Genomic DNA, 25,611 nt, shown 5'->3' with positions numbered 1-25,611 from the left:
AGGCCGCGCTATGGTGGAAAAATATAGGCAAATTTCTTCTAGGTGAATTTGGAAGCCCGACGTATACATTTGAAAATTTCAAAAAATCGTTAGTAAAGACCTTCCCCATAGTGAAAGATCGCGCACGGCTGGAAGCCGAACTATATAGTTTTTATCAACGGGATACAGCACAATTGACGGACTTTATTTTACGAAAAATCAAGCTAACGGATATGCTGTATGGGAAAAAACCCGATGCGGAGATAATTGAAATAATATTACCAAGATTGTTACCCGCTGTCCAAGACTACTTTGAAATTAGAAACCCAAGCACATTGCAGGAACTTTTCGAATTGGCGGTGAAGTTTCAAAATCGCAGAATAGCGGAAAGAGCGAGAGGGGAAACATATTCTCAAAGTACCCGAAGGAAGGAGGAAACCAGAAATGGAAATCGCTCGTATGGGGGAAAGAACTATCAAGCTAACGCATCGAAACTCGAAGGTCAAGGCCCAAAAAGAAAATTTGAAAATAAACATCCGCGTACCCAGAAGACACAGATTGAAAAGAAAGCTTTAAACGACTAGAGGGGCCTGTGAAAGCGAGGGTCCAGACCCCGGAAGTTTTAAAAAAACTCTCAAATAGACATTTAAACACGGTCATCGTAAAAAACTTACAGCTACCAATTATACAAGTCCTGGTTGGCGATGTACCAGTAGAAGCCCTCATCGATACAGGAGCAAAAGGAAATTTTATGAGTGAAAAGTTCTTCAAAAAGAATTTTTATAGGATACGACTATTTAAAACCAGAAATACGGAAATTATAGCGGCGCAAGGAAAAACATGTCACTGCATCGGGAAATTATCATTAAACTTACAGGTAAAAGAGGAAAATCTCAAAGTATTAATTTTTGTGGTGAAACACCTGCAACACTCTCTTATTTTAGGTATGGACTTTTTAAGGGCCGCGAGGGCCAAATTAAATTTTCAAGATAGTTCCGTGGTGTTGGAGATGGACCAGAGGGTGGTGGAACCTGTGGAGACACCTGAAGTGGACCTTAGCCATCTGAATGACCAGGAAAGTAAAGCAATACAGCAAGTGGTGAGTAATTTTTCTCATTTGTTTTCAGAAAAACCAGGAAACTGCCAAATCGTGACTCATAAGATTCAATTAAATGCCGAAAAACCTTGTAGGACTAAACCGTATCGTTATGATAAACAAAAAGACCTAATCATCGAAGAACATATTCAGGAGATGTTAAAGAATAAAATAATAACGCCCATAAATAGTGAGTACGCGAGTCCAGTCGTACTATGTAGGAAAAAGAATGAGTTTCCTCCTTCGGATAAAAGGGCTTGGAGGTTTGCTATCGATTACAGAAAACTAAATAGCATTACTAAATTTCCAGTTTACCCTTTGCCGGTTATAGACGAGATCATTAGACAGATCAAATTGACAAGATATATGTCTACTTTGGACTTAACGTCCGGCTACTATCAAATAGCTATGAGACCCGAAGATATACATAAAACCGCGTTTATAACAAAATCGGGCACTTATGCATTTTTACGCATGCCCTTTGGGTTGTGTGGGGCCCCATCAACATTCCAGAGAGCTATGGACATTGTTCTAAAGCCTGTCCTAGGAAAATCAACTTTAATTTATCTAGATGATATAATTATAACGAGTAGTACGTTGGAACAACACATTAATGACCTCGAACAAGTTTTTAAATTATTAAAAGAGGCCGGTCTTACAATTAACGCCTCAAAATGCAAGTTCGCAACTAAAGAACTTAAATATCTCGGTTATAAAATTTCGCAAAAGGGTATAGAAACGCAAGATTCAAAAATAAAAGCTATTAAGAATTTCCCACCGCCCAACACCGCCAAGAAACTTTCGTCTTTCCTTGGATTATGTTCTTACTATCAATCTTTCATAAAAGATTTCGCTAATATTGTTGAACCACTCTTAGTAATCAAAAGAAAAAAGAGTAAATTTACGTGGACAGCGGAAGCTAACACAGCTTTTGAAAGATTAAAAGAAGCGCTTATTAATGCCTCTGTTTTAAAATTCCCTGAGGGGGACGAAAACCTGGAAATTGCAGCAGATGCGTCAGACTATGCGGTGGGTGCGGTTCTTATGCAAAATAACCATCCGCTAGCATTTTTTAGTAAAACATTGAATCAGACACAAAGGAATTATACAGCTACAGAAAGAGAAACATTATCCGTATTAATGGCTGTACACAAATTTCGAGTTTATTTCGGCAAATCGCCAGTAACAGTCTTTTCGGATCATGCGGCTGTTGGTAGACTTTACTCGGGAAAAAACCTAACGCTCAGGTTAATAAGATGGGCTTTAAAACTCCAAGAATATAATATCACAATAAAATATAAACCGGGTAAGGAAAACAATGTAGCTGACGCACTTTCTCGTATAAAACTGGACGACGAAGGAAATGAACTTAAATGCGCTGTGTTGACTTCAAAAATTTTAGATTCTAGAGATACGGTTATTACTGAACTGAAAGCTGATCCTGAATTTGGAAATATCTATGCTTACTTGAAAGACCCCAAAAGCTTTGAGCATACAGATATCGATGCGATAAGAAATAGAGCAAAAAACTATGAAATAATAGATAATTTATTATTCTATACGAAAACAACAAACGAAAATCTTGAGTATAAGCCAGTCATCCCAGCCTCGCTTCGATTAAGCATTTTGAAGGAGTTGCACGAAAAAAAAACAGCGGGCCACCTAGGGGTCAGAAAGACTTTAAAAAGGGTACGCGAGGCGGTATATTTCCCGCAATTATACAAAATAGTAACAGCGTATGTCAGGTCCTGCAATCAATGTCAATTAATAAATGATATTAATTACAGCCCGGCCGGGTACTTGAATAGCATTCGCGCTACATTTCCGAATGAAATTTTAGGCATAGATCTCCTTGGTCCCTTCCCCCAGAGCGAGTTAAATAAAAATCGTTTTCTTTTAGTAATAGTAGATCATTTTTCAAAATGGATAGAAATTGTTCCACTTAAACGCGCGTCAGCCAAAACAGTCGCAGATGCATTCTTACACAGATACATTTTAAAATACGGTGCACCGATAAAAGTCATTAGCGATAACGGAAAACAATTCATTAGTCAAATATTTGAAAACATATGCAATGGACTTGGCATACGCCATATCAAAATGGTTCCGTATAGACCGCAGGCTAACATAGCAGAAAGAGTTAATAAAAATATAGTAAAAATAATTCGCAGTTACGTGAGCACACATCACAAGCGCTGGGATGGCTACATAAATGAATTAGCTTATGCTTTAAGAACGGCACATCATGATACTACGGGAAAAACTCCAGTAGAATTATTTTTAGGCAGAAAGTTAATTACGCCTTTAGATAAATTATTCTTTGTGCAACAAAGAGAGCAGGAGTTTAAACAACAAGATGTGCAAAAGTTGATTGATCAGGCGCTTAAAACCTCGGATACGGCAAGAAATAGGCAGAAACTTTATTATGATAGAAAACGTCGTGAAGCAGATTTTAAAGTTGGGGATAAAGTATTGAAGCGGAAATTTTCTTTATCAAGTGCCCCAGACAATTTTATGGCAAAGCTAGCTCCAAAGTTTGAAGGCCCCTATGTAATTCAGGAAATCAAAGGGGTAGTGTTATATCTTAAGAACGAGAGAGGGGAAATCTGTAAAGCAAGTCCCGACCAGGTGAAAAAATACTATAATCCAAATGATTTTGAAATCCTTAAAAGTTTCTTGCAGGACTCAAGTCTAAACGAAATAGAAGGGCCAGAGACTACAACAACTATTCCACCACCCAAGAAACAGAGAACTGAAGAGAGACCTAGCACTTCTACAACCCGGACGTCGGTATCAAAAAGAAAAAATGATTTTCAATCTCCGGCGTTTAAGAAAAACAAAAATACAGATGAACCGGGTAAAGAAACCGTGGTAAAGAGAAAAACACCACCTACAAAAGATAGCAGGAGAAATTACACATCAAGGAGAACGCGCACACGGCCACAGAGTCAGGTGCCAGCAAGGCCACCGTTCCAGAAACTGAAACGCCAGCAGGAGGCACAAAAATACGAGGAACAGAAGAAATTCAAGAAGGACTCCAGACCGGAGGACGTCAAGACCAGCCGTCCCAGGCAGAAACGGAAAGGCCAACAACCAGGCGATTACTCCGTCAAGAGGCCAGCATGTAGAGGACGCAAAAGAAAAAGCAACGTGGACGACACTCTGAGATCAATAAGGGGAAGATTGACATCCATGAAACCTCTAACTTGGGAACAATTTTGCCAAAAACGGATGACGGAGTTTCAAGCATCGAAAACTCAAAGATAAGTTAAAACCTTCTATAAATTTTTTTCTCTCTTTTGTTCCGAAATGTTATGCATAAGTACGAAGTTCTATGTTTTGACGAAAGTCAATATGTCTCGGTTGAGACTTAGTTTTGTTTTACTTTATTTAGCTAAGGCAAAAGTATTATTTTCTTTAAGTGTAAAAGCTAAAAACAAGCATTTTCTGTTGGTCGAAAGACTAATTCTGTTATGTTAAAGCCAAAATTTGGCCGAAGATAAAAATAACTTCGTATTCTTGTACTAATAAGAATTTTAGTTTCAGTGCCGCCAGCTTGACGAAGAATGAGTAAAGTAAAAATTTATTTTCTCTTATTCATTTTATGGTAAATTGTAAAAAGCATATGTATTAAACTTTTGTAAATGTATGTAAATTCTTGAAGGTTATGTAAAAGTAGAATTTAGTCTAGAAGCATAAAATTGTAGATGCTAAAAGTGAATGCTTAAAAGCAATGAAGTCAAAATTTAAGTAGTAAATTGTAGATAAAGTCATGCTTTAGAGCGAAAGCCTGCATGTTTAAAGATGAATGAGGGGGAAGTTAGAATGAATGTGTTTTGTAGGGTTCTCCACCTACATTTGAATTTTTAAGACTATTAAAGTAGCTCATTGAGTTGTAGAATGTCGAGTAAGGTGTGTCTATTTGGTCGTTGAATTCTAACAAATCGTGGTTAGGGGAAGTGTTGTAAGACTAAAACACGAATATTCCCGTTTGACACCACACACGGTGGAGAGCCAGGGTAAAGTTAAATTAATGCTTGAAAAATTGAATGAATGTGAAGTAAGCAATAACTAAGAAAAACGAATCGTTTAAAAACAAAAATTTATTGTGTCAAGAAAGTGTAAATTATAATGTATGTAGAAAGATACTGATACTTATTCCTTCCAGATGCTGGAAGGAAAGACCAAGATTGATTGATGAAGTCCAGGAAAAGTTGCTGTAAGAAGAAAGCTTTGTAACGAGCAACAGAATTTTAGTATAATTGTTACATAAGATTTTTTTTTTTTTTTTTTGTGTAAACGAGGTTCTCGCCAGTTAGTTCAGAATTAGAGAAACTTACAACAGGTCGTTTGTAGGACCTGCTTCCAAGTTTTCCAAATTCTGGCAGCGGCAAATGTAGGGTTTATATTTATTTTAACTAACATTTATTTTAAGTTTAAACTATCTTTCCTGTCAAGCCTTACTTTCCCCTGGAACTGCCAATGCCAGAATATGTAAATTTGAGTAGAACGCGCAAGGATTCAAATTATCAGCGGAAGTATTATCATTTAAATAGAAGGAAATGAGTTCGGTGTGATATTCTTACTTAGCGAGCGCGGAGGTAGTTAGCGAGAATTGAAGAACCCCGCGTTGCGGCCTATGTGCTTGGCGGGAAGTAGTGGTAATCGTTCCAGTGAGCTTCAAGTCTGCTGAATTAGCAGCGGTATTGTAAAACGCAGTGAGTTAGTTATTTTAGAGAGCCTCGTAGTTAGAATCTTGTCTTTACTTTCTTTTCAGGTTATTATTTTTATTTGATTGCCAAGTTGGCACAGTCTGTAAGCGTCAAGAGGACGCAATTGTAATTTATTACGTTGAATAAAAAGGGACTTAAACCCTTCACTAGGCTCTATCTTTTATACAAGTTTTCACAGTCACCTCTTGGTTGCGTGCAAGTTGGAAGCGCGCAACGTTATAAGCGTATCAAATATATGTATTCGTAAATCCGTGAAAAATAATTAAAAAAATAAGGTAAGTTATAAGTGAATTCAGCTTTATATGATAATAATTATAATGCCTATAAAAAAAATCCCATAGTTCTAACTGCACATTCAGTTTAATCTAATTTCTATAAATACTAAATGACATTTGGATTTATAGTCATTATAAAAGTTAAAATTTTGAATTTTCTTTAAGAACTTTTGGTTAGAGTAAATTTAAGGGTGCCCCTAGGATTATTGCTAAGTTATTGTTTCATGTATCGAAAGCTGCAAGGAAAAGCAAATACAGTTAGATCTTCGGTCAGCTGATCAGCAATATCAGAATTCATCATTTCTATACGCCGTTCTACATAATTTTGTACTTCTTTAATTGCGGAAATAATTTCATTTTTTTCCTTGAATGAATCAAATAATGAATCGCTGGCTTTCAGAAACGCTTGTTTTATCATTTCTCCATCTGCAAAAGTTTTCTTACGTTTTGCTAATGCATGACTCACACGAAGAGATGCAACTAATACAGCCTTAGTATTGGGTTTAAAAAATAGGTTATTTTTGTCTGATTAATTGCAATTTAAATTCTTCTAACTTTTGTTTATGCAATTCGCATTTTAATGGAAACTCTGTATCAATATCTCCATGCATGCTTTCGGAATACCTTTCAAAGTTTTCTTTTTTCGGAAGTGCCACACTTGTATCACATACATAGCAGACACATTCTACATTTACCATTGTAAAGAAAAAATGTTCTTCTCATTCTTTATTAAAATTGCATATTTCTCTTTTCTTAACATTTGTTTTCGACATTGTACCCCTCTTTTAAAACATGACAGATTACTACAGAAACACAAGTAACACAAAATTGTCAAGTTGAACGTTTGAAAAACTTTAGCGACTGCTAGACTGTGGATGTATTCAATGCAACAAGCAGCAAACATATGTGAATTGATGAAGTTGTAACCGACATATGTACTTAAGCGTCATCGTGCGCTTCCAAATGATTGGATGAATGTGTCGTCTACACATTCATCCAATCATTTGCTTAAGTTCTACTTCACAGGCGACTATTTCACAGTTGCATTGATTGTGAAAAGCCTATTCTCCAGCCCAGTTGGCGTCGATGTTCCATAAATATATTTCTTTTAGTTTGTACGTCTTAGATCTTAGAAAAGGTCTTGGTGGTCCACTGGTCGATCGTGTTTGACTTAACATGATCATGTTAACATTATCGAACGGCGGCGGGGATATTCATTGTTCTTTTCATGCAGCGGCGCTTGAATTAGCGGTTCGTTTTGCGGGGGGGGGGAGCGCCACGCCAAATTATAAAATTAAAATTTTAAAATTAAAAATTATAAATTATAAATTAAAAGAATAAAATAAAATCATTATATTATATTACAAAATTAAAAATTTTATAATATAATATAATAATTTTATCTTTTGTATTTTTATATACAATCGTATTTTAGTATTTTTTGATATACAAGCGTTACCCATTGTGAGTCATGCCGCCCTACAGAGCTGACAAGTATGGCCCACCGGTGGGTCCGGCCGCCTCACGGAACCGACAAGTATGATCCATCAGTGTGTCAGGCCGGCGTCAACGTATTAATGCTTAACCCTTTTCTATGGGATTTAGGTCCGGTGATCCAGCAGGCAACAGCAGATGTAGAATGGTTTAATTTCCCAGATAACTCCGCAACACTCGAGCTCTATGCAGGCAGGAATTATCGTTCACAAATATCGCGTCGGTACAGGTGACAGGTGAATGCAGGGCCCAGACACCCGGACGGCTTAAGATGACAAATCGGTTGTTGTCCGGTACCTGCACCTATTTAGAACAACACAACCCTAGCGACTTCCTGAAAGGGCTGCATCGCGAATATATTAATGGAGATTATGAGGTATTGACGTGGCCAAACAAGGGCGTGTGCATATATGTACTTCAGCATACAATTAATAAAAAGTTTCATACACAGGTACATTGTAGGTATAGGTACATTGGATACATATGCATATTGGCCTAAGTGGTTAATGATATAGGCAAACAATAAACACTTATACATTAAAAGAAATGAAACACTGATAATGCAACTGGCGCATTAATGCAGAAGATGACAATTAATGAATACACGTAATCGTGTGTCATCCTGTATGACTATACATAAACTACTAGAAATGATATGCATAAACACATGCGAATGATGGCGATAAATGAAAACACATAATCATGCATTATTCTACTGGGCTATGCACACATCAATAAAAATGATACATACACACCTATACGTTGACAGAAATGATACACTGAATGAAAATTGTGTATCAGTGTGAACGATGACAATTAATGGTTACACGTATTCGTGTATTACCTTACTTGGCTGTACATATATATTAGTACAAATGATACACTTAAACACTTAAACATTAATGGAAATGAAATACTGAAAATGGCACTTGTACATTATACGATAGATGAAGAATAATGGTAAAACGTAATCGTGTATCATCTTTAGTGGCTATACATACAGTAATAGAAATGATACACTTATACATTAATATACATTTATAACAGGGTAAATGATGCATTTATACATTAATAGAAATGGTACACTGACAATGAAATTTTCACATTAATACGAAAGATGACAATTAATGATAACACATAATCATGTATTATCCTACTGCGTTATACGTACATGAACAGAAATAAGTAAACACCTGTAAGTTGACAGAAATGTTGCACTGAGTGTAATGCTTGTGCATCGTCGCGAGAGATGACAATTAATATATACACTTAATCGTGTAGCGTCCTACGTGGCTATACATACATTAGTAGAAGTGCTACACTTAAACATTAATACTAGAAACGACACACTGAAGATGATACTTGTGGATAAATATGAAAGATGACAATTAATAAAAATACATGAACATAAATTATCCTACATGGCTATGTATACATTATTAGAAATGAAACCTTTAACACCTATACATTAATAAAACTGATACACTGAATTGTGTATTAATGAGAAAAATGACAATTAATGGTTATACATACTCGTGTGTTATCCTACATGGCAATATAGACATTAGTAGAAATGATACGCTTAAACACTGATACATTACTGCAGAAGATGCACTGAAAATGGTACTTGTACAGTAAAACGATATATAACGATTAGTGATAACACAAAATCCTGTGTTATTCTACATGGCTTTACATACATAGACAGGGATGGTACACTTAAACGAATGATGTGCGTTGGATACAAAAGTGCGTTGATCTAGATATTTAAAACTAAAGTAATGGTACGCAACAATTATTGATGATGCACTGGTGATTAATGATATAATGAATGACAATTAATGACATAGGTAAGAATGAGTGACAATTAATGAAGGCACGATACATAAGCACATTGCCATAGGTACATTGGATATAAAGGTTGGTTATGTGGAAAGGATAGAGTTGTGGTTAAGCCGAATCACACAAGTCCTGGCCTAATGCTTGCAGTCTTCTATAATACTTTTGAGTTATTTAAGTACTACTGCTTGGCGAATAAAGAATCTTTTATAGGCTGGATCTGTGTTGTAAAACGGCATGTGCCACTCTCGTGTTAGTGGGCAGGAAGTGACATAATGGTCCGCGCTACCTGGCTGTTCACACACACAGATTTTGGTGTTTGTTATTCTTCGTTCTAGAAAATATTCCGGGAATGGACCATGACCCTTTATAAATCTGGTGATGTGTGGCTGAGATATCTGTTTGTAAGGCTGACGTTGTGAGCGAATTCATAGGTCCTTCTTCCTTGCGGAATAGAATTCCACTCTTCCTGCCATTGCTTGAGTGCGGCGTTTAGAACAGCCTTCTTTACATAGGATTTTGGTAACTATATTGCCAGTTGTTCCGCATCGAGATTGCTCGCGGCTTCTTTAGCTAGTAAATCTGCCTCCTCATTCCCCTGGTGTCCAAGCGTGTGCTTTAATCCAGAAGATGAGGATGCGTCCTTCGTACTGGTGCAGAGTTTGCTGAATGCGCCCTATGATGGGCGACCTGTGAAAAGGATTCCGAATTGCATAAATTGCTGACAGGCTGTCGGTGTGTATTTGTGCGATGGAGTAGCTAAATTGACTCGCTGCTAGGATTGCTTGGCGTATGGCTTCGGCTTCCGCCTGGAAGACTGAGTTGCCTGCGCCCAGAAAGCCTTTTCAAGACCTTAAGGTGCTTCCATTTCGTTTGATGGTATAGCTACAGCCTGTCGTTCCATTCACCTGGGAGCCATCTGTATAAATCTTAAGGGCATTAGAGTGATCGTTGTTGTCTTCAAGCATCGTTGTATAAGCATGGACATTCTTGCAGAAAAGGGCCGGGTGTACTTCCGCAACTTGAAGATTGCTCTCAAAGTCCTCCGGTGAGAAATGGAGGTTCTGGTATTGGGCAGGTTGCTTAAGGAGAGTGACTTTTGCGATGACTGCTTCCATTTTGGACCGTATGTGCAGTGGAATAAGTCCAGTCGCGTCGGTACACATTGCCGCCATGAGGGTGTAGAATTTCGTCGCGATATCGGATATCTGTGACGGAGCTACCAAGAATCACGTAGAGGTCGGTGCGGTCGTTCGTTGTTATCCCATCCATATAAGTAACCCTCCTTCGTGATAATGTTCTCTTTCGACCATGTATAATGCCCGATAGCACGTACCCAGCTCTTGCCGTATCACTAACCTTCAGGAATTGCTCTTTTAAATCGAGATTCATCCGTAAACACTATGTGGCCACTAGTGCTCTGGTGTCTAAATGCAATGTTCATAGGTCCAATTCAACCACACTCTGACATGCGATGGGTACAAAGAAACACATACCAGAGGTCAACAGGTGTACAGTCCACCTTGCAGCAGCAGACATATGCGACGCCAGCTGTCATGCTCTTATTGATATACAGAGTCATGCCCATAGCAATAGGAAGTGATCGTCTGGCACTATGGTAATTCTCCAGTATCCAGACCCACGTCTTCTACAAAGGTTATGATCTCCTTTGGTAGCGATTCCCACAGCCTACTAAAGATACTATGATGCACATTCAGCTCCCTCGCAACAGCGGATTGTCTTGCATCAATTTGCAACATCCCGACAAGCCTTCAACGCATTTCATCATATAAATAGTGTCTTTGGCTCATACTTATAGCTTTTGCTATCTCATATTACACGGAGATATCGCTCATTGCGAACTAATGCTTATGTCCCGCATGCCCCTTTCTAGGTGTGTTGGTGCGACTACGGGATTGCGTTTTATGCTAATTTTGGTTGCCTATTTCCATTTGGCAGTGCAACCTCTAGCTCACATGAAAAATGTATATTTTAATTTCCTTTTTTACGCTTGTCCTTTTATTTTTAGCTTTGGTTGTTTATTTTTTAGCATGAATATATTAACTATACCACTTTCTGTAGCTAACCGCTACAAAGTCCAGGGGGAAAGACGGTAAAACAAAACTAAATATTTTTGTTCAGAAAAAAACAAAAATGCATTTGCAGAATTCGTACACATTTCTGTACATGAAATTAAGTACTTTTAAGGACTTCAAAGGACAATTAAAGAAAAACATTAAGGGCGTATCAGCACATGGGAACTCAACAAATTCAATTAAATATATTATCTATGCCTGAACTACACCTTTGTAATAACTTCCTCAGAATAAAATAGATATATAAGTAGGATGCATTATTTATTAAACACAATTAGAAAACAGATTTGAGACTAAAATCATCTTCATCAAATTAGCAAGTAGCGTTAAATATTTTACACTTATAACAGTTGGACTTTGGAAGATTATTGACATTTTATTTATATTTTACTAATAATTAGCTCTATGCTGATTTTTTTCTTTCAGGTCTTATTTCCTCACGCACTTTCTTAGTCTAGAGGTTACGTAAATAGCAGGGAGATTAGACATCAAACGGCATAGGTTAAAATGAGAAGCAAAATCATAATCAATATGACTTTTTACAGAAGCCTGACTGTTGCCACGGCTGCTACTTGCCTAGAGAAAGACCTGCTGATCACAACAAACCTGAATGCCTGATGTAGGCATGGTTGGCAAGTTTTCAAATTTAGCTGTGCTCTGTCTGTCCAGCGCTTAAAGGGTCATTAGTAATGCAGTTAGCTTCGTGTAGAATCCTAGGGCTCTAACCGAGTTAATATATTTTAAGGTTCCAATAAGCGCTAAATCACCAGTGGTGAAAAGTTTTTTTTTTCGTATTATTTTAAGTCTGACTAGATATAATGAATAAGTGTTACATTAATTTACATTTTTGTGCTGTGTCTTGTGACCACAGTAAGTAAGACCTGATGAAAGCCAATAACTTGCTTTAACATGCAGACATAACTTTTAAGGGTGAGCAGTTCGTCACAAATAATTAAAGCAGGCAGTTAGGTAACCTTAGTCATTACAAATTGACATAGCCACTACTAAATTTTATTTATTTTTTAACAATATTTGTTAATACACAACAAAATGTTTATGCGTCTTTTCAGTTTGAAGCCTTCCCAGACATTGATGTTTTCTATTAACGGTATTCCCCATTAACAATGCACATTAGGCCTCAGGTGTATAACATTGTTTGTGTGATTTGAAGCTCAAATGCTCTCTACTTAGAATTATGTTTCACTCAAAAAATTTAGAACCAATGGAATACGGCACCAGCTGAATTCCAATCTTGATGAGTGAAATTTTTCATGTCTTAAAACACATACTAATAACATGCTGAACTAAGAAAATGATCCTGGGAAAAAATTTCTTTAATATCATAAATTATTAATTAACAAGTTTTCTTGCATTATGTAGTTTGGATATGTCTCGTATTTTTACTTCTATATTTACTGCACGTGCCCATTAAGCTTTATCATTTAAAAATAATTTTTGTTTTTCGGAGCATCATTAGAATCGAAATATTGGTTGAATAAAATCCTTTAAAAGCTCCTCCGTTTCATCTTTTGTTATCCTTCAAATTTTCTAAAAGACATGTATGCTTCACTTGACGGTACTTCATTAAATAAAATAAACATTTATACAATAAGCTAACTTTAATTAAACAACTGCCAATTTCTGCACTTTATTAATATATGCAGAAATCGTTCTGCATATATTAATAAAATGCATAAAAATGATCATGTTTTACAGTCAGGCTTATTATTACACATTATTGGTATTGCACGATTATTATTCAACTAAAATCTAATGATGTACAAAGTGAAAATGCCATGCATATTACTTTCCCAACAGCCACACTACCCTTCATACTCTCTAGAATTTTATTTAATGTTTGTGATTTATTCCTTAACTCAAGGAAACCACTAACCCACATTCATATTCATAAAATTTTCAAAATTACTCATGAAATCCACTGTTTCATCCTTGACATCAACAAATACGGGACTGTCAACATCATTTTAAAATTATCATTATGAAACTATCAATGCTAAAGGATAATCGATAATACTGGAGGCTATGCGGACAAAAATTATTGTGTTAAACTGCACATTGTTATCACTATTAATTTTCTAAATTGACAAATAAAAACCTTAAATTACTAAAATATGCACAATTACACTTTTCAAGCATTAAAACAGAACTGTCGATCTAAATTATAATGTAATAATTCAATCAAATTACTTCAGTTTTCTAGTAATATAAGCACTTACCTCTGCTCATCCATTGTTTTGAACTCGACAAACTGCAGCCTCTGGAGGACATGAATCTTTTGGAAGTTTCTGTAATGAGTTACACATGCTTATGTAATACGATGCATTATCATTCAAAACACTAGACACTGCCAGACGATATGTATCCGCTATGCTTGAGAGATCGTAATATGGGCTTACTATCCCTACACCACAATATAACTGTGTTTGACAAGCAAATTTAGTCTTCCAAATAAAAAAATAAGTACAGTCATGGGATTTATATAAAAATCTTGGCTCACCTAATCCATGTCCACAACGAAATTCTATCAAAGTGTTACGAGTAAAATTACCATTATGGCATGGATCGCCATCACTGTAATTCAAAAATATAATTCCGTTATTGTATATCAAGTGACTGTTCAGCTTTCCACCACTCCAGTGTCGCTTCATGCCACTTAATTCTTCTTCACACATGCCTGAATCAGCACCACATGGACTAGAATCATTATTACCACACACACTGAGGTAATATTGATGATTATCTTTTTCATACCTGAATAATCCACGGTTTCTTAAAGGTGAGAGGTTAAAAAAATACCCAGTTAAAGGGTCTTCAACTGTGCAATTAACAGAGGCCTTCAGTGATTCACTTTCACATGCATATACAGTATGCCAATCAAAATAATATATACATCCCTCTCTTCCTAAAAATTCTGGTTTGCTGTCAATGCTGCTATGATCACAAATAAATTCAATAACTGTCTGCATGAATTTTACCGTTTCTGTTCCTCCTGCATCACATGGATCTCCAGAAGTATAGTTTAATCTTATCTTACCATTATCTATATACGGTCCTTGACTAACTCTACCAAGATTTACACGTTCATCAACAGGATGGTTTGAAATATCAACTAAACATGAAGCCGAAGCATAAGGACAAACAGAATGTGGTGTGTGCACCACATTACTGCATACATTAATCACAAATTGCTTTTCATATATAGGATGTTTAACATAATAATTGCCATTACGTAGAGATAATTTGCTTAAATCATAATATGCACCGTGCTCATCTATAACAGAACACTGTATAATATCAAATGGAGGGCATGCATGTACAGTAGGCCACTCAAATAAGAATGTACAATCTTTAGTTTCTGATACAAAATATGGCCCAACTTCTTCAGGGCCAAGATGACAAGTAAAAGTAATTTGCGTTGAATAACTGCATTTTTCATTGCAGTAGTCCGTGTCTGAGGTATATTTAAGCATAATTGTTCCATTTCGATAAAGAAGTTGATCATTTGGCAGACCCAGGCTTTTTGAAAATGAAGGATCCTTAGACTTCGTTTGACAAGCACTTGAATTAATACACGCATTTTGTAAGCCATTCAATTTATCACAAACATTAAAATAGAACTTATATTCACCTACCATTACAATATAATTATTATTACTCTTCAGAGGATTTAAATCGAAAATGTAACCAAAGAAAGGTTCTCTTACTGTGCAAGCACTGCCAACACTGCTTTGAATAGGACATGCGACAGGAGTAGCTAATGAGAAAATATATTCACATTCTGGTGTTTCCCCTATAAACTTTAGATCTTCTCTTTCTCCAGAACAGAACAAATTTACGATTGTGCTACGCCTGAACTGACCATTATGACAGTAAGAACCATGTGTATAATGAAGAACTATGATACCTTTACTATTAACAAAAGGCTCATTTAACTGAGAGCCGAGATCATGGCCTATACTTTCGTTTTGCAAAGCATTAGTTACACAAGCTCCTGAAGAGCCAGCAGGACATATACGAGGGCCATCCAGGAAGTAGATTACGTTTCCGTCTGTGTCCGCTAGGGGCGGGGCTAGCGCGGCCATCTTGGGGTCAGAGCGTTGCGCAGCTCAGTCTGCATCTAGCCGTGCTAGTGAGAGGTTCGTGCTGTGCTCCGTTCAGATACTGTGACGGTTTGAAATGTCTGCGTTAATTGAAAATCCCGCGAGCTGCGAGGTGCGCTCAGTAATAAGGTTTCTGACTGCAAAAAACTGTAAACCGATAGAAATCTATCGGCAGCTTCGTGAAGTGTATGGGAACAACATTATCACTGAAGTTGGAGTGCGTCAGTGGGTCATAAGATTTCAAAATGGCCGAACCAATGTTCACGACGAAGATCGAAGTGGGAGACCCAGCATAGTGACCGCCGAACTTCTCGAAAAAGTCGATGCTAAAGTCCGTGAAAATCGAAATTTCACAATAACGGAACTTTCTTTGAGTTTTCCACAAATTTCGCGAAGTTTGTTGCACGAAATCATCAGCGAAAAGCTTGGTTACCACAAGTTTTGTGCAGGATGGAAGGCAAGAAGAGGTAACGAAGTGGTTGAAGGCGCAGGCGGCCGAATTTTTCGACGAAGGAATTTCCAAGCTCGTACATCGCTACGATAAATGCCTTAATTTGTATGGTGACTATGTAGAAAAGTAGTATTTGAGTGTGGCTTTCATCTGTATATAATAAAATTTGTTTCCTATACTTTGTTTATTTTTTTATTCCAAAACGTAATCTACTTTCTGGATAGCCCTCGTATAAGCAGATACCTTGTTCAATGGTCGACAGAAATTTATATGGTACCTTAAATGTGAATAGCTTGGTCTATTGTCGGTAGCCTCCCAATTTATCTTCCTGAATTTTGCAAGAGGATTTAAATCATATTCATTACCATATTCATCAATCACATTGCAGTCAAAATGTGAAGGGATACAAGTAAGAGATGTCTTCATCTCGAAAATTAATTGGTCATTCCTGTAATCGTTGCTTATTAATTTCGGATTTAGATCTGCTGTTGTTTTATTACATGGAAATTTTATTATTACTTCCCTGTCGTAAACTCCATCAGGTTGGTAAGAGATTGACAAATCACTTCCAGTCGAATAGCTAAGGAAATATGAATTTGACACAGCTATGTTATGTATTAATTTACCTTTTGAATCAGTTCGACACACACTGACACGTTTAGATTGTTGTTTCCCACCAGAGGATAAACACCCAGATACCACTCTACCACATATATTAAGCTGGTAAGTAGTGTTAAAGTCTACCTTTACTGTGTACGGTTCATTGGCTTTCCAAAGAGGAGTCAAATCAAAAGTAAAACCAGAATCAGGATCAGTAAGCTGGCAACTTTCAAAAGATTGCACAATGCCAGTCGGGCAAGCAGCTTTAGTTGACCACAAAAAAAAAAAAAACATATTCACATGCATCAACTTTATTTAAATACTGTAGATAATTGTTCCCAATTTCATCTTCTGCACAGACAAAATGTATTGTTGTCGAATAAGTGACGTTTTTACCATATGCAGTGCAAATATTTCCATTAGTATACTTAAGAATAAGATGACCAGGACCCTCTAAAACTAGAAGAGTACTTGACTGTCCTAAATTAGATATAACAGCCTTCTCATTCTCACCAACGTTTTCAACCATACATGCAGCAGCTTTTGAGTCACAAAGTAACGGCTCAGCCAGAGGTCGGCAAACACTCAAATAGATCCCCATTTCTTTATTATCTTTATTTGCAACTGGTACCCGACTGTTCTCATATGCAGATAATAATGACAGGTCGTAAATTAAATGAGAAAATGAATCTTGTACCATGCACTCAATCGGAGAGTTGGAGCAAACTACATTAGTATGCCAGTGAAAAATGTAAGATCCATCATGTTTTACAAATTGAGGACCTCCATTTCCAGCACTGAAATCACAAATGAATACTATTTTAGCATGCTTGTTAAACGGATGACATAAATAAAAACTGGAGGAAATAATCCCATTGCGGTACTCTAAATCAGAAATTTCAATCTTCCATGACGAAAAATTAATTTTCTTTTCCTGGAAATTACCTATACTTTCAGCTGACATTGGAGTTATTACGCATGTTGGTTTATAGGTTTCACAAATACTAATGTAGAATCTGTAGGATTCAAAATCCACTTCATATACTTTATGTTTAAGAGGTGTCAAATCATAATTAATGCCTAAATTATCAGCCTCTACTTTACAGTTAGCACCCTCAACTTCTAAAGTGCCTTTTGGGCATGCTTCAGAAGTGTACCATTTAAATTTGTACTGGCATTCTGACTCATCTATATAAACCAATATTGGCTTAGAATTAATGTGTCCGGGGCGGCAGAAAAAGTCAATAGTTGATTTCCATCGCTTTCCGCCCTTACAAAGGCTTCCACCAATATAAGTCAACCTAGTGGAATCTGAATTTATATCATAAATGGGTGGCATAGTAAAGTTTCCTATATTCAGATATTTACCATTACTGCCCAAAACACACGCAGAAGAACCTGGACCACAACTACTTAAATTACCTAAATATGACACCTGGCCACATACATTCACATAATACTTAGCATTATGTTCACGGACTAAATTTCTTTGATCGGTGGCTTCCCAAGCTTCTCCTTTCCTTAAAAATAATCCTTTTAGATTAATTTCTTTGTTTTTAAAATAAATAGAGCAGTAGTCCCTCCATTTCAAAACCGTAGATTCAAACGAAGGCTTCGCACATGCATGTTTTGTTCTCCATTCAAATGTATAAATGCAAGACTCTGAAGATATAAAAATAGGCTGCCCATCCCCATTATTACTAGCTTTAGAATCACAAAGAAACTTTATTACAGTTGACTGATTTCTAACATTATCGCATGATTCTTGGCCAGGATAAGTTAGTCACTATACCATGTGCATATATAAGATGCGATCCTTCCGTGGTACCTATTATCGCAGAGGAATTTGTTTTTTTAATTCCACAAACAGAAGTTGATTTCCTATTTTTACCGCTGCAAATAAAATTTTTAAGTCCACCACAAACACTTATAGCAAATGTGGAATACCCAGAGAATATACTGGAAATATTAAAAAAAGGTTTCCTTTTCAAAGGCCTTAAATCTATTTCAACTCCATGAGATTCTGTTGTAAACTGACAAGTTTCCAAACTTCCTTTTAAGTTTTGAGGACAGGCATATTCAGTATACCACTCTACTTTATACTGACAGTTATAGTTAGATATCAATGCTGGCCGACTGCTATGATGTCTTGGAGGACATTTAAATACAATAGTTGTCTTAGGTCTGAGACTACATCCCTTAGGTAGCTGTGAATATATTTCATCTGTTAAATAAGACAAAATTAATCCTTCTTGGGTGTATTGAAGGCGCCCGTGAGGTTTTCCAAATGATAAAGAATTATTCCAATCAACTCTGCATGCTGACGAGTTTGAGCCACAGCCTTCATCACCAGATATCTCAGAACAAACATTGACTGTAAAATCAAAATTTTCCAGATATCCTACTACAACAGAATAGCCTCCTTTCTTCAAAATGAGATGAGACAAATCTCGCACATTACCTTCATGATCAATGACATAGCAAGGAACTTGATGGGATTTGGGCTTGTTGATGCAAGCAACTGAAGTTTTCCAGTAAAATTTCACCTTACAATGACTCCGTAGTACAAAATGAGGTGTTCCAAGATTTGGACCACATTCAAACTCTATTTCAGCTTCTCGAATTCGACCCCACTTTGAATCACACAAATCATCTGTGGTAACATATAGAGTAAAATCACTGTCATCATTGTCCAAAATGACATAATGATAGCGTGGGTCAATGGGGTTTGCAAAACTAAGTGCTTTTCCCCCTGAAATTTCACAAATAGAACTCTGTGGACAACCTTCGCTAAGAGAAGCTGAAGTATAATTGAAAGGATTACATATACTAATTTCATAGTACGTGGAAGTTCCATTTATCTTTGGTCCAGATACTGGCCAACCACCTGGCCTAGAAAGGAAATAAAAATTACTGATAATTATTTATTACTTCATACAAAAGATAAAAGTTTTGAAACAATACATATAAATATTTTTGGCTCTGAGGGAAGCACCATTATAAACTAACATGCCTTTTAGACAGTCACACTGATACAAATTGATGCACTGAAAATAAACCAAAGATTAATTTAATTTCTGTTTTTTAAAATAATGCAAAATGTGTTTTGATTTAGGCATAATTTCCTTTTAATAATGGCTGTTTAAATTATGGAACTAATGAATTTTAATATATAATTTGCAATCCAATATTAATTTATCAACTTATAGCATCGAAACTTTCAGTAGAAAATCTTAATAAAATGTTTATTAAAAAATTATTACTTTTATTTTACAGATATGAGATTATATATATATATATGACTTTTACAGTCAAGAACATAAAAAATGCAGAAATTTCATAATTAAAAGGTTTCTTTAATATTATTAGTAGCTAAAGTAAATAAATTTCTAAGAAAACGTTATTTAGAATGATACACAGAATAATTAGCAGTGTAGTTTGCATAAGGCTTCGAAATATCTTTTTGTCAAAATAAATGTTTATTGAAAAAAATCTCCAGAATTTCTTTGAGTCATACATAAAAATTCATCTTCATAATGCAAAACAATATAATAATCTGAACTTAAAAGTCTACTTAAACAGTAAACGTAAACCCAAGAAATACCTTAAATTCGCAAAGGACTTGTATATTTTTTATTTAAATTATGCTTCTCATATTTAATTTAGAAAAAAAAAAATTATTATGCTTTTACTCAAGAACTGTGTGAACTATTTAATGCTTATCATGTAAAGTTCCCAAGAAAAATGATTATACCTAAAAGTGATGCTCCTGCTAATAATTGCTCTACCTGGAAGTAAGTAATTTCTTCACAGAAATCTCAACAGATGGCGACACATAGGTCGCATGCAGTTCTGTTTAGTTACGATGGGTGCCGAAGGATGACGCTGCTGAACCTATGAAATGACACAAGCTTCTAGACCCAAAGAATCACTTTTGATCATAACCGGTTTTTCCCCTTATGTGGGAAAAGGGATTTTGAATATAGGGAATTTTAATCTATAGGGTTGTTTGTATTTCGTGTGTGTCCCATCGATGACATGAAGGTTACCAATACCATCTGCTGACATGCATGACCAAATCATAACACTAACTGGGTTCTTCACAGTTGCTTGAATGCAGTCAGGATGTAGCTCTTCTCCTATTCTACGTCTTACATATTTTCGCCCATCACTACCGAATAACGATATTTTAGTTTCATCACTCCATATAACTTGTGACCACTGATCATCTGTCCAATTAATGCGTTCCTTTGTCCACTGTAGTCTTTCTTTTTCGTTGCTGAAAATTAAAATAAGGCCTTTTTCGTGGAATTCTACCTCTCAGTCCAACACTGTTAATCTTCTCCTCATTGTTCTTGAACTGACAGAAACACCAGCATCATTCAGATCACTTCTGATGGCCGCTGATGACATTTTTCTATCTTGGAGACATAGTCGTTTTATTCTTCTGTCATCAATAGATGTGGTGCACCTTTTTCGGCCTTTTCCTTCTTTGTTTTTTATTGAATTTGTCTCCTGATATAGTAAACAAAACTTTCGGACTCCAGATGTAGTCACTGAACCACCCACCTGTCTTGCAATTTCAGCATAGGAAAGACCAATTTCTCGTCACACAATAATATTACATCTCTTACTAAGTGTCCAATCCACTCTTTTATTTGATGTCATTGCTTCTTGACTAAAAATGGTTCTCAGAACAAGAACAGTGATTGGCCAGGAAAGCTAGACATTACAAACCACTTTATAACTGTGTTTTTTATTTTTATTAAAGTACATATAACTTTTTTTGTATTGCAAATAATTGAATTTTGTGTTTTGTATTGAATTCAGTAATAAATTCTCTTTAAAATGATATAGACAAGTTTGCATTTTGCGAAACGTAACATTTTCTATAAGCATACAAAGTTCAAAAACATAAAAATTTCCAAAAGTGTCCACAATTTTGGCCACCACTGTATACATATCTTGCATATAATCTCACAAATAGTGTTATCTTTGATACAATACAGGTGTGTAATATTCAGGCAATATAAGATGTCATAGATATAATACGATACAATTCTGTGATTAGGTTAACATAAAAAGATACGAGGAAATTGCCTCCTCGAAAAGATTTTTTTAAAAAAATTCTTAATGCTGTACATATAGCAAGATATAAAAATACACAAGACAAAACAGTGTCACAATAAATAAATAAATTTTGATTGCTATGCAAAATACTGAGTACAAATTCAAATAATTTAATGTGTGAAAGTACATGTCTGACTTAAATGCTGTATGCAGATATACTAAATTAGTATTATATAGACACAAAATTTATCTCACAAATGAAATACTGGATGAGTAGACTATTACATGATAGGTGTGTTTAACCCTATGCATATCTTAAAAACATACAGAAGGAGTACTCGGTTGTAGAGCTTGTTGCACAAACATATAATAGCAGCAAACTAAGATTCACATAGCTATACATAATACAAACATATACTCAAGAATAATTTAGTATGCAGTAAAACACGTATAACAGAGAACATTGTCAAAGTTAACACTTTGTGAGATGCATAATATGTAATACATTCTAGAATGCATATCAGTAACTATACATTAATTGACTATATCATTACACCACAGGTGTGCTTAAACACTTTTGCATGACCTTAATTTGTATAAAACAGTTGCCACGTTTGAATTCTGAGAAATATGTACCAATATTGTGATACTTTTAAATTACGGATATATTGGAATATTTGATGATTGATGCTAGAACTACATTTGAATATAATGATGCAAGATTAAAGTTTTAGGCAGTGCATTATTTGATGTATACATTTAAGAGTATATTGGTGCATATTGATAATTAAATAGTTGACATAGAGTACATGATACAGTAGAACCTTCAGAATATGGTTGGGTTTCAGTTGTGCGCTTATGAAGTTTGGCACAAGTCCAAGCCTAATGTGCATAGTTTATCCATAATATTTACAATTTGACGGATCAGATGTCGCTGTTTAATTAAAAATTTGCAAAATGCGTAACGATTAGCCTCTGAGAGACGAATGTGTGAACCAGCAGTGAGTGGGCATGTTGAGAGGTAATGTTCTGGCGTACCCACATCTCCGCAACTACGGAGCTCAGTATTACTTAAGCGAAATCGTGCATAGTATTGTGGAAAAGGCCCATGTCCTGTAATATATCTAACGAGATTGGGATTGTTAATATTTCGAGCTGTATCAACGTACGCGAGATGGTATTGCGTACGACGGCCCGTTTGGCTCGAGCCCATTCTTCCTGCCATTGACCTATGGCCTTAAGTCGAAGAGATCTTTTAAGGTGGGAAATGGGCCATGGTATATTAATTTGTTCGTAAGCCTATCCATTGGCAGCTTCCTTAGCCAATCTGTCAGCAAGCTCATTGCCATAATGACCGACATGGGCCTTTATCCATTCCAGCGAGATATGAATTTCCAGATGGTCTCGTAGATCTTGTTGTATCTGCTGGATAATTGGGTAGTAGTGTTCCGGGTTGTTGATAGCATATAAAGAAGACTGGCTGTCTGTTTTTATCACTGCAGGTGTAATCTGCTGTTCCTGCAGATAAGATATTGCATGCGCAATTGCCACTGCCTCTCCCTGAAATACACTATTAGTGCGTAGCTGACCTTTCCATTGATAAATATTCGATTGGTCCTGTAGAACTATAAACGCACTGCCTGTGTTGTTATCAGTTTTTGATCCATCAGTATAGATCTCTGTATGTACATGTGAATCAGTAGATGTTGGGTTTAATCGTATTCTCACACCGACGCCCTTCTGCGAGGGGTGGATGTGTAAGTGGGGGGCCTGTGCTTCATACTCTTCAGGAAGGAAGATGTCTTCTGCAAACGTTGCAGTCCTACGTAATTGTTTGACGAGTTGCCGGGAAGCTTCCTCTTCTACACGAATATGCAAGGGGAGTAGTCCGGCTAAAACAATGATTTCGTCTGAGGCCGTTGTGCAATATGCACGAGTAATGTTAAGAGTAAATGGCCTTTCGATGGAAGACAGGTGTTTGATCTTTTGCCCCTGCATGGGGTTGGCCCATACTGCAGCAGCATATGAGACCATTTTTTCGGTGACTGTCGTGTAAAGAAGCTTTTGAATATGAGGGTTGAGACCCCATTTGTATCCTTGTAAATATTTCATTTGTTTGGCAATAACAGCCGTACGTTTTTTAAGATCTAAAATGTGAGGAATCCAAGTCAGTTTTTCGTCAAAGATTAGGCCCAAGTATTTGAGCTCTTTGACGATCTGAATTCGCTGTTGGTTTATTACGATTCGTGATCGTCTTGCCAATGACCCTCTTTTTTTTTTTTTTTTTTTTTTAATCAGGAGAACTCTTGATTTCTCATCTGGAATTGATAATTTTAAAGAAGAACAAAGAACATAAAACTGAGCACAAACTTTATTGCAATTTGCTTCAAGGTTTTCACGCGTATGTCCTCTGACAAGTAGAGCTGCATCATCAGCGCATGTGAAGATTTTGGTATGCTGAGGCCATGCGGCAGTGAGGACGCTGTTAAATGTTACATTCCACAGATGGGGCTCCGCGGCCAACCCCTTGTCTGTTGACGCTCCACAATGCCGTTATTGTGTATTGCTATTAAGTGTCGGTCGGAAAGATAGGTAAAGGTAAAGGTAAAGGTAAAAGTATGGGGACACCAGCGATGTACCATAGGTCAACTGGTAATGCCTTCCCATACTAACTCTTTGAAAAAAAAAAGGTGCTAATTGCAAGTTTTATAAGAATATGCATAGACTGAAGCTTTCCAAAAGGTCTAGAGTTTGCCTATTATGGTACATCGTGCATTTCCACAGTACGCCCCGCATCCAGTATTTATTAAAAATAATCGTGTAGGGCATAAGTAGATTACAAAATAGTCGGAATACAATTTGAGATTCACAAGATAAATTGAACATCTGATTTGGTGCAACAAAAATAGGAAATAAACATAATTAATAAACAAATAAACATAATGAGATAATTGTAATTAGTACTGGCAACACAATGTTAAAATGAATTGTTATAATAATGTTAAAGAGGTGTGTGTCCATGGGTTATTTCAGATATATTGGTTTATTGCCGTTTGTAAAGTTCACGAGCGGAGCTATTTTGTCCATAATCACAGCATGTAAAAGTTCACTAAGTTTAAACTGTATGTGGACTTACACTTGACAGAAATCTAGGCCGTAGGAAGAGAGTCGTTGCATAGTTTTCTGAAACTTTATTATTTATTTGATATTAATGTTTATCTTTAATTAAAAACCTTTGGAATGCCAGGAGGTCAGTTCTTGGGGATTTTATGTGAATATCCTCAGTTAAGGGGCATGAGAAAGTGTAATGATCAGGAGTTCCCTGTTCCCCACATATACAGATATCAGAATTTGCCAAATTTCTTGCGTAGAAATATGTGGGGAAGGGTCCATGTCCTGTTATAAAGTAATTTAGTGAAGGATTCGAGTTCAGAGATGCGAAGCTTACATTGGGGATCAAGTTATATGTGCGTCTTCCCTGTGAAGCATTGTTCCACAATCTTGCCAAGATTTTGAAGCAAGTTGTTTTAATTGGTACTTGAAATTTGAGCGAGGCCACGGAATGATGATTTCAGTACCATCTTGATTAATAGCTGCTTCTTTGGCTAGTTCATCTGCCTGATCATTACCAAAATGGCCACTATGTCCTTTGATCCATGAAATTTGAAATTTGTAGTTTGGAATTTTGCCAAGAAGAGAATTTATGTCGGATATCAATGGAGAGGAAGGTAAGGGATTTTTAATAGCTAGAATAGCTGCTTGGGAGTCAGATTTTATGCTAAATTCGTTGAGATTTTTGAGAATGGCTATTTCAATCGCTGTTTTTATAGCTGACAATTCCGCTTGGAAAACACTAT

The 25,611-nt window shown here is 36.2% G+C and overlaps 2 protein-coding genes across 6 annotated transcripts in view; both read right to left on the bottom strand.

Moving 5' to 3' along the window:
- Nucleotides 1–15,639, bottom strand: part of LOC118205482 (cation-independent mannose-6-phosphate receptor-like) — a 67,984-nt gene extending 52,345 nt beyond the window's left edge. The window contains exon 1 of one of the 2 annotated variants that reach the window (XM_035375244.2): nucleotides 13,750–15,639. In XM_035375244.2, coding sequence (XP_035231135.2) covers nucleotides 13,756–15,615 — 1,860 coding nt within the window. In that variant the 5' untranslated portion in view covers nucleotides 15,616–15,639 and the 3' untranslated portion in view covers nucleotides 13,750–13,755. The remainder of the gene's footprint in view (nucleotides 1–13,749) is intronic. The other variant, XM_085826156.1, reaches the window with a different exon arrangement.
- A 2,796-nt stretch (nucleotides 15,640–18,435) lies between these two features.
- Nucleotides 18,436–25,611, bottom strand: part of LOC118203005 (cation-independent mannose-6-phosphate receptor-like) — a 58,143-nt gene continuing 50,967 nt past the window's right edge. For all 4 annotated transcript variants that reach the window (XM_085826157.1, XM_085826158.1, XM_085826159.1 and 1 more), the window contains exon 3: nucleotides 18,436–19,576. In XM_085826157.1, the coding sequence (XP_085682283.1) occupies nucleotides 18,436–19,576 (1,141 nt within the window). The remainder of the gene's footprint in view (nucleotides 19,577–25,611) is intronic.

This window comes from Stegodyphus dumicola, chromosome 11 (assembly GCF_044657685.1).
Source record: "Stegodyphus dumicola isolate Sdum_Otavi_A_Nest chromosome 11, ASM4465768v1".
NCBI classification, from domain to species: Eukaryota; Metazoa; Arthropoda; class Arachnida; order Araneae; family Eresidae; genus Stegodyphus; species Stegodyphus dumicola.
Note: the sequence above shows the minus strand (reverse complement) of the source record. Positions and strands in the feature narration are given on the sequence as shown.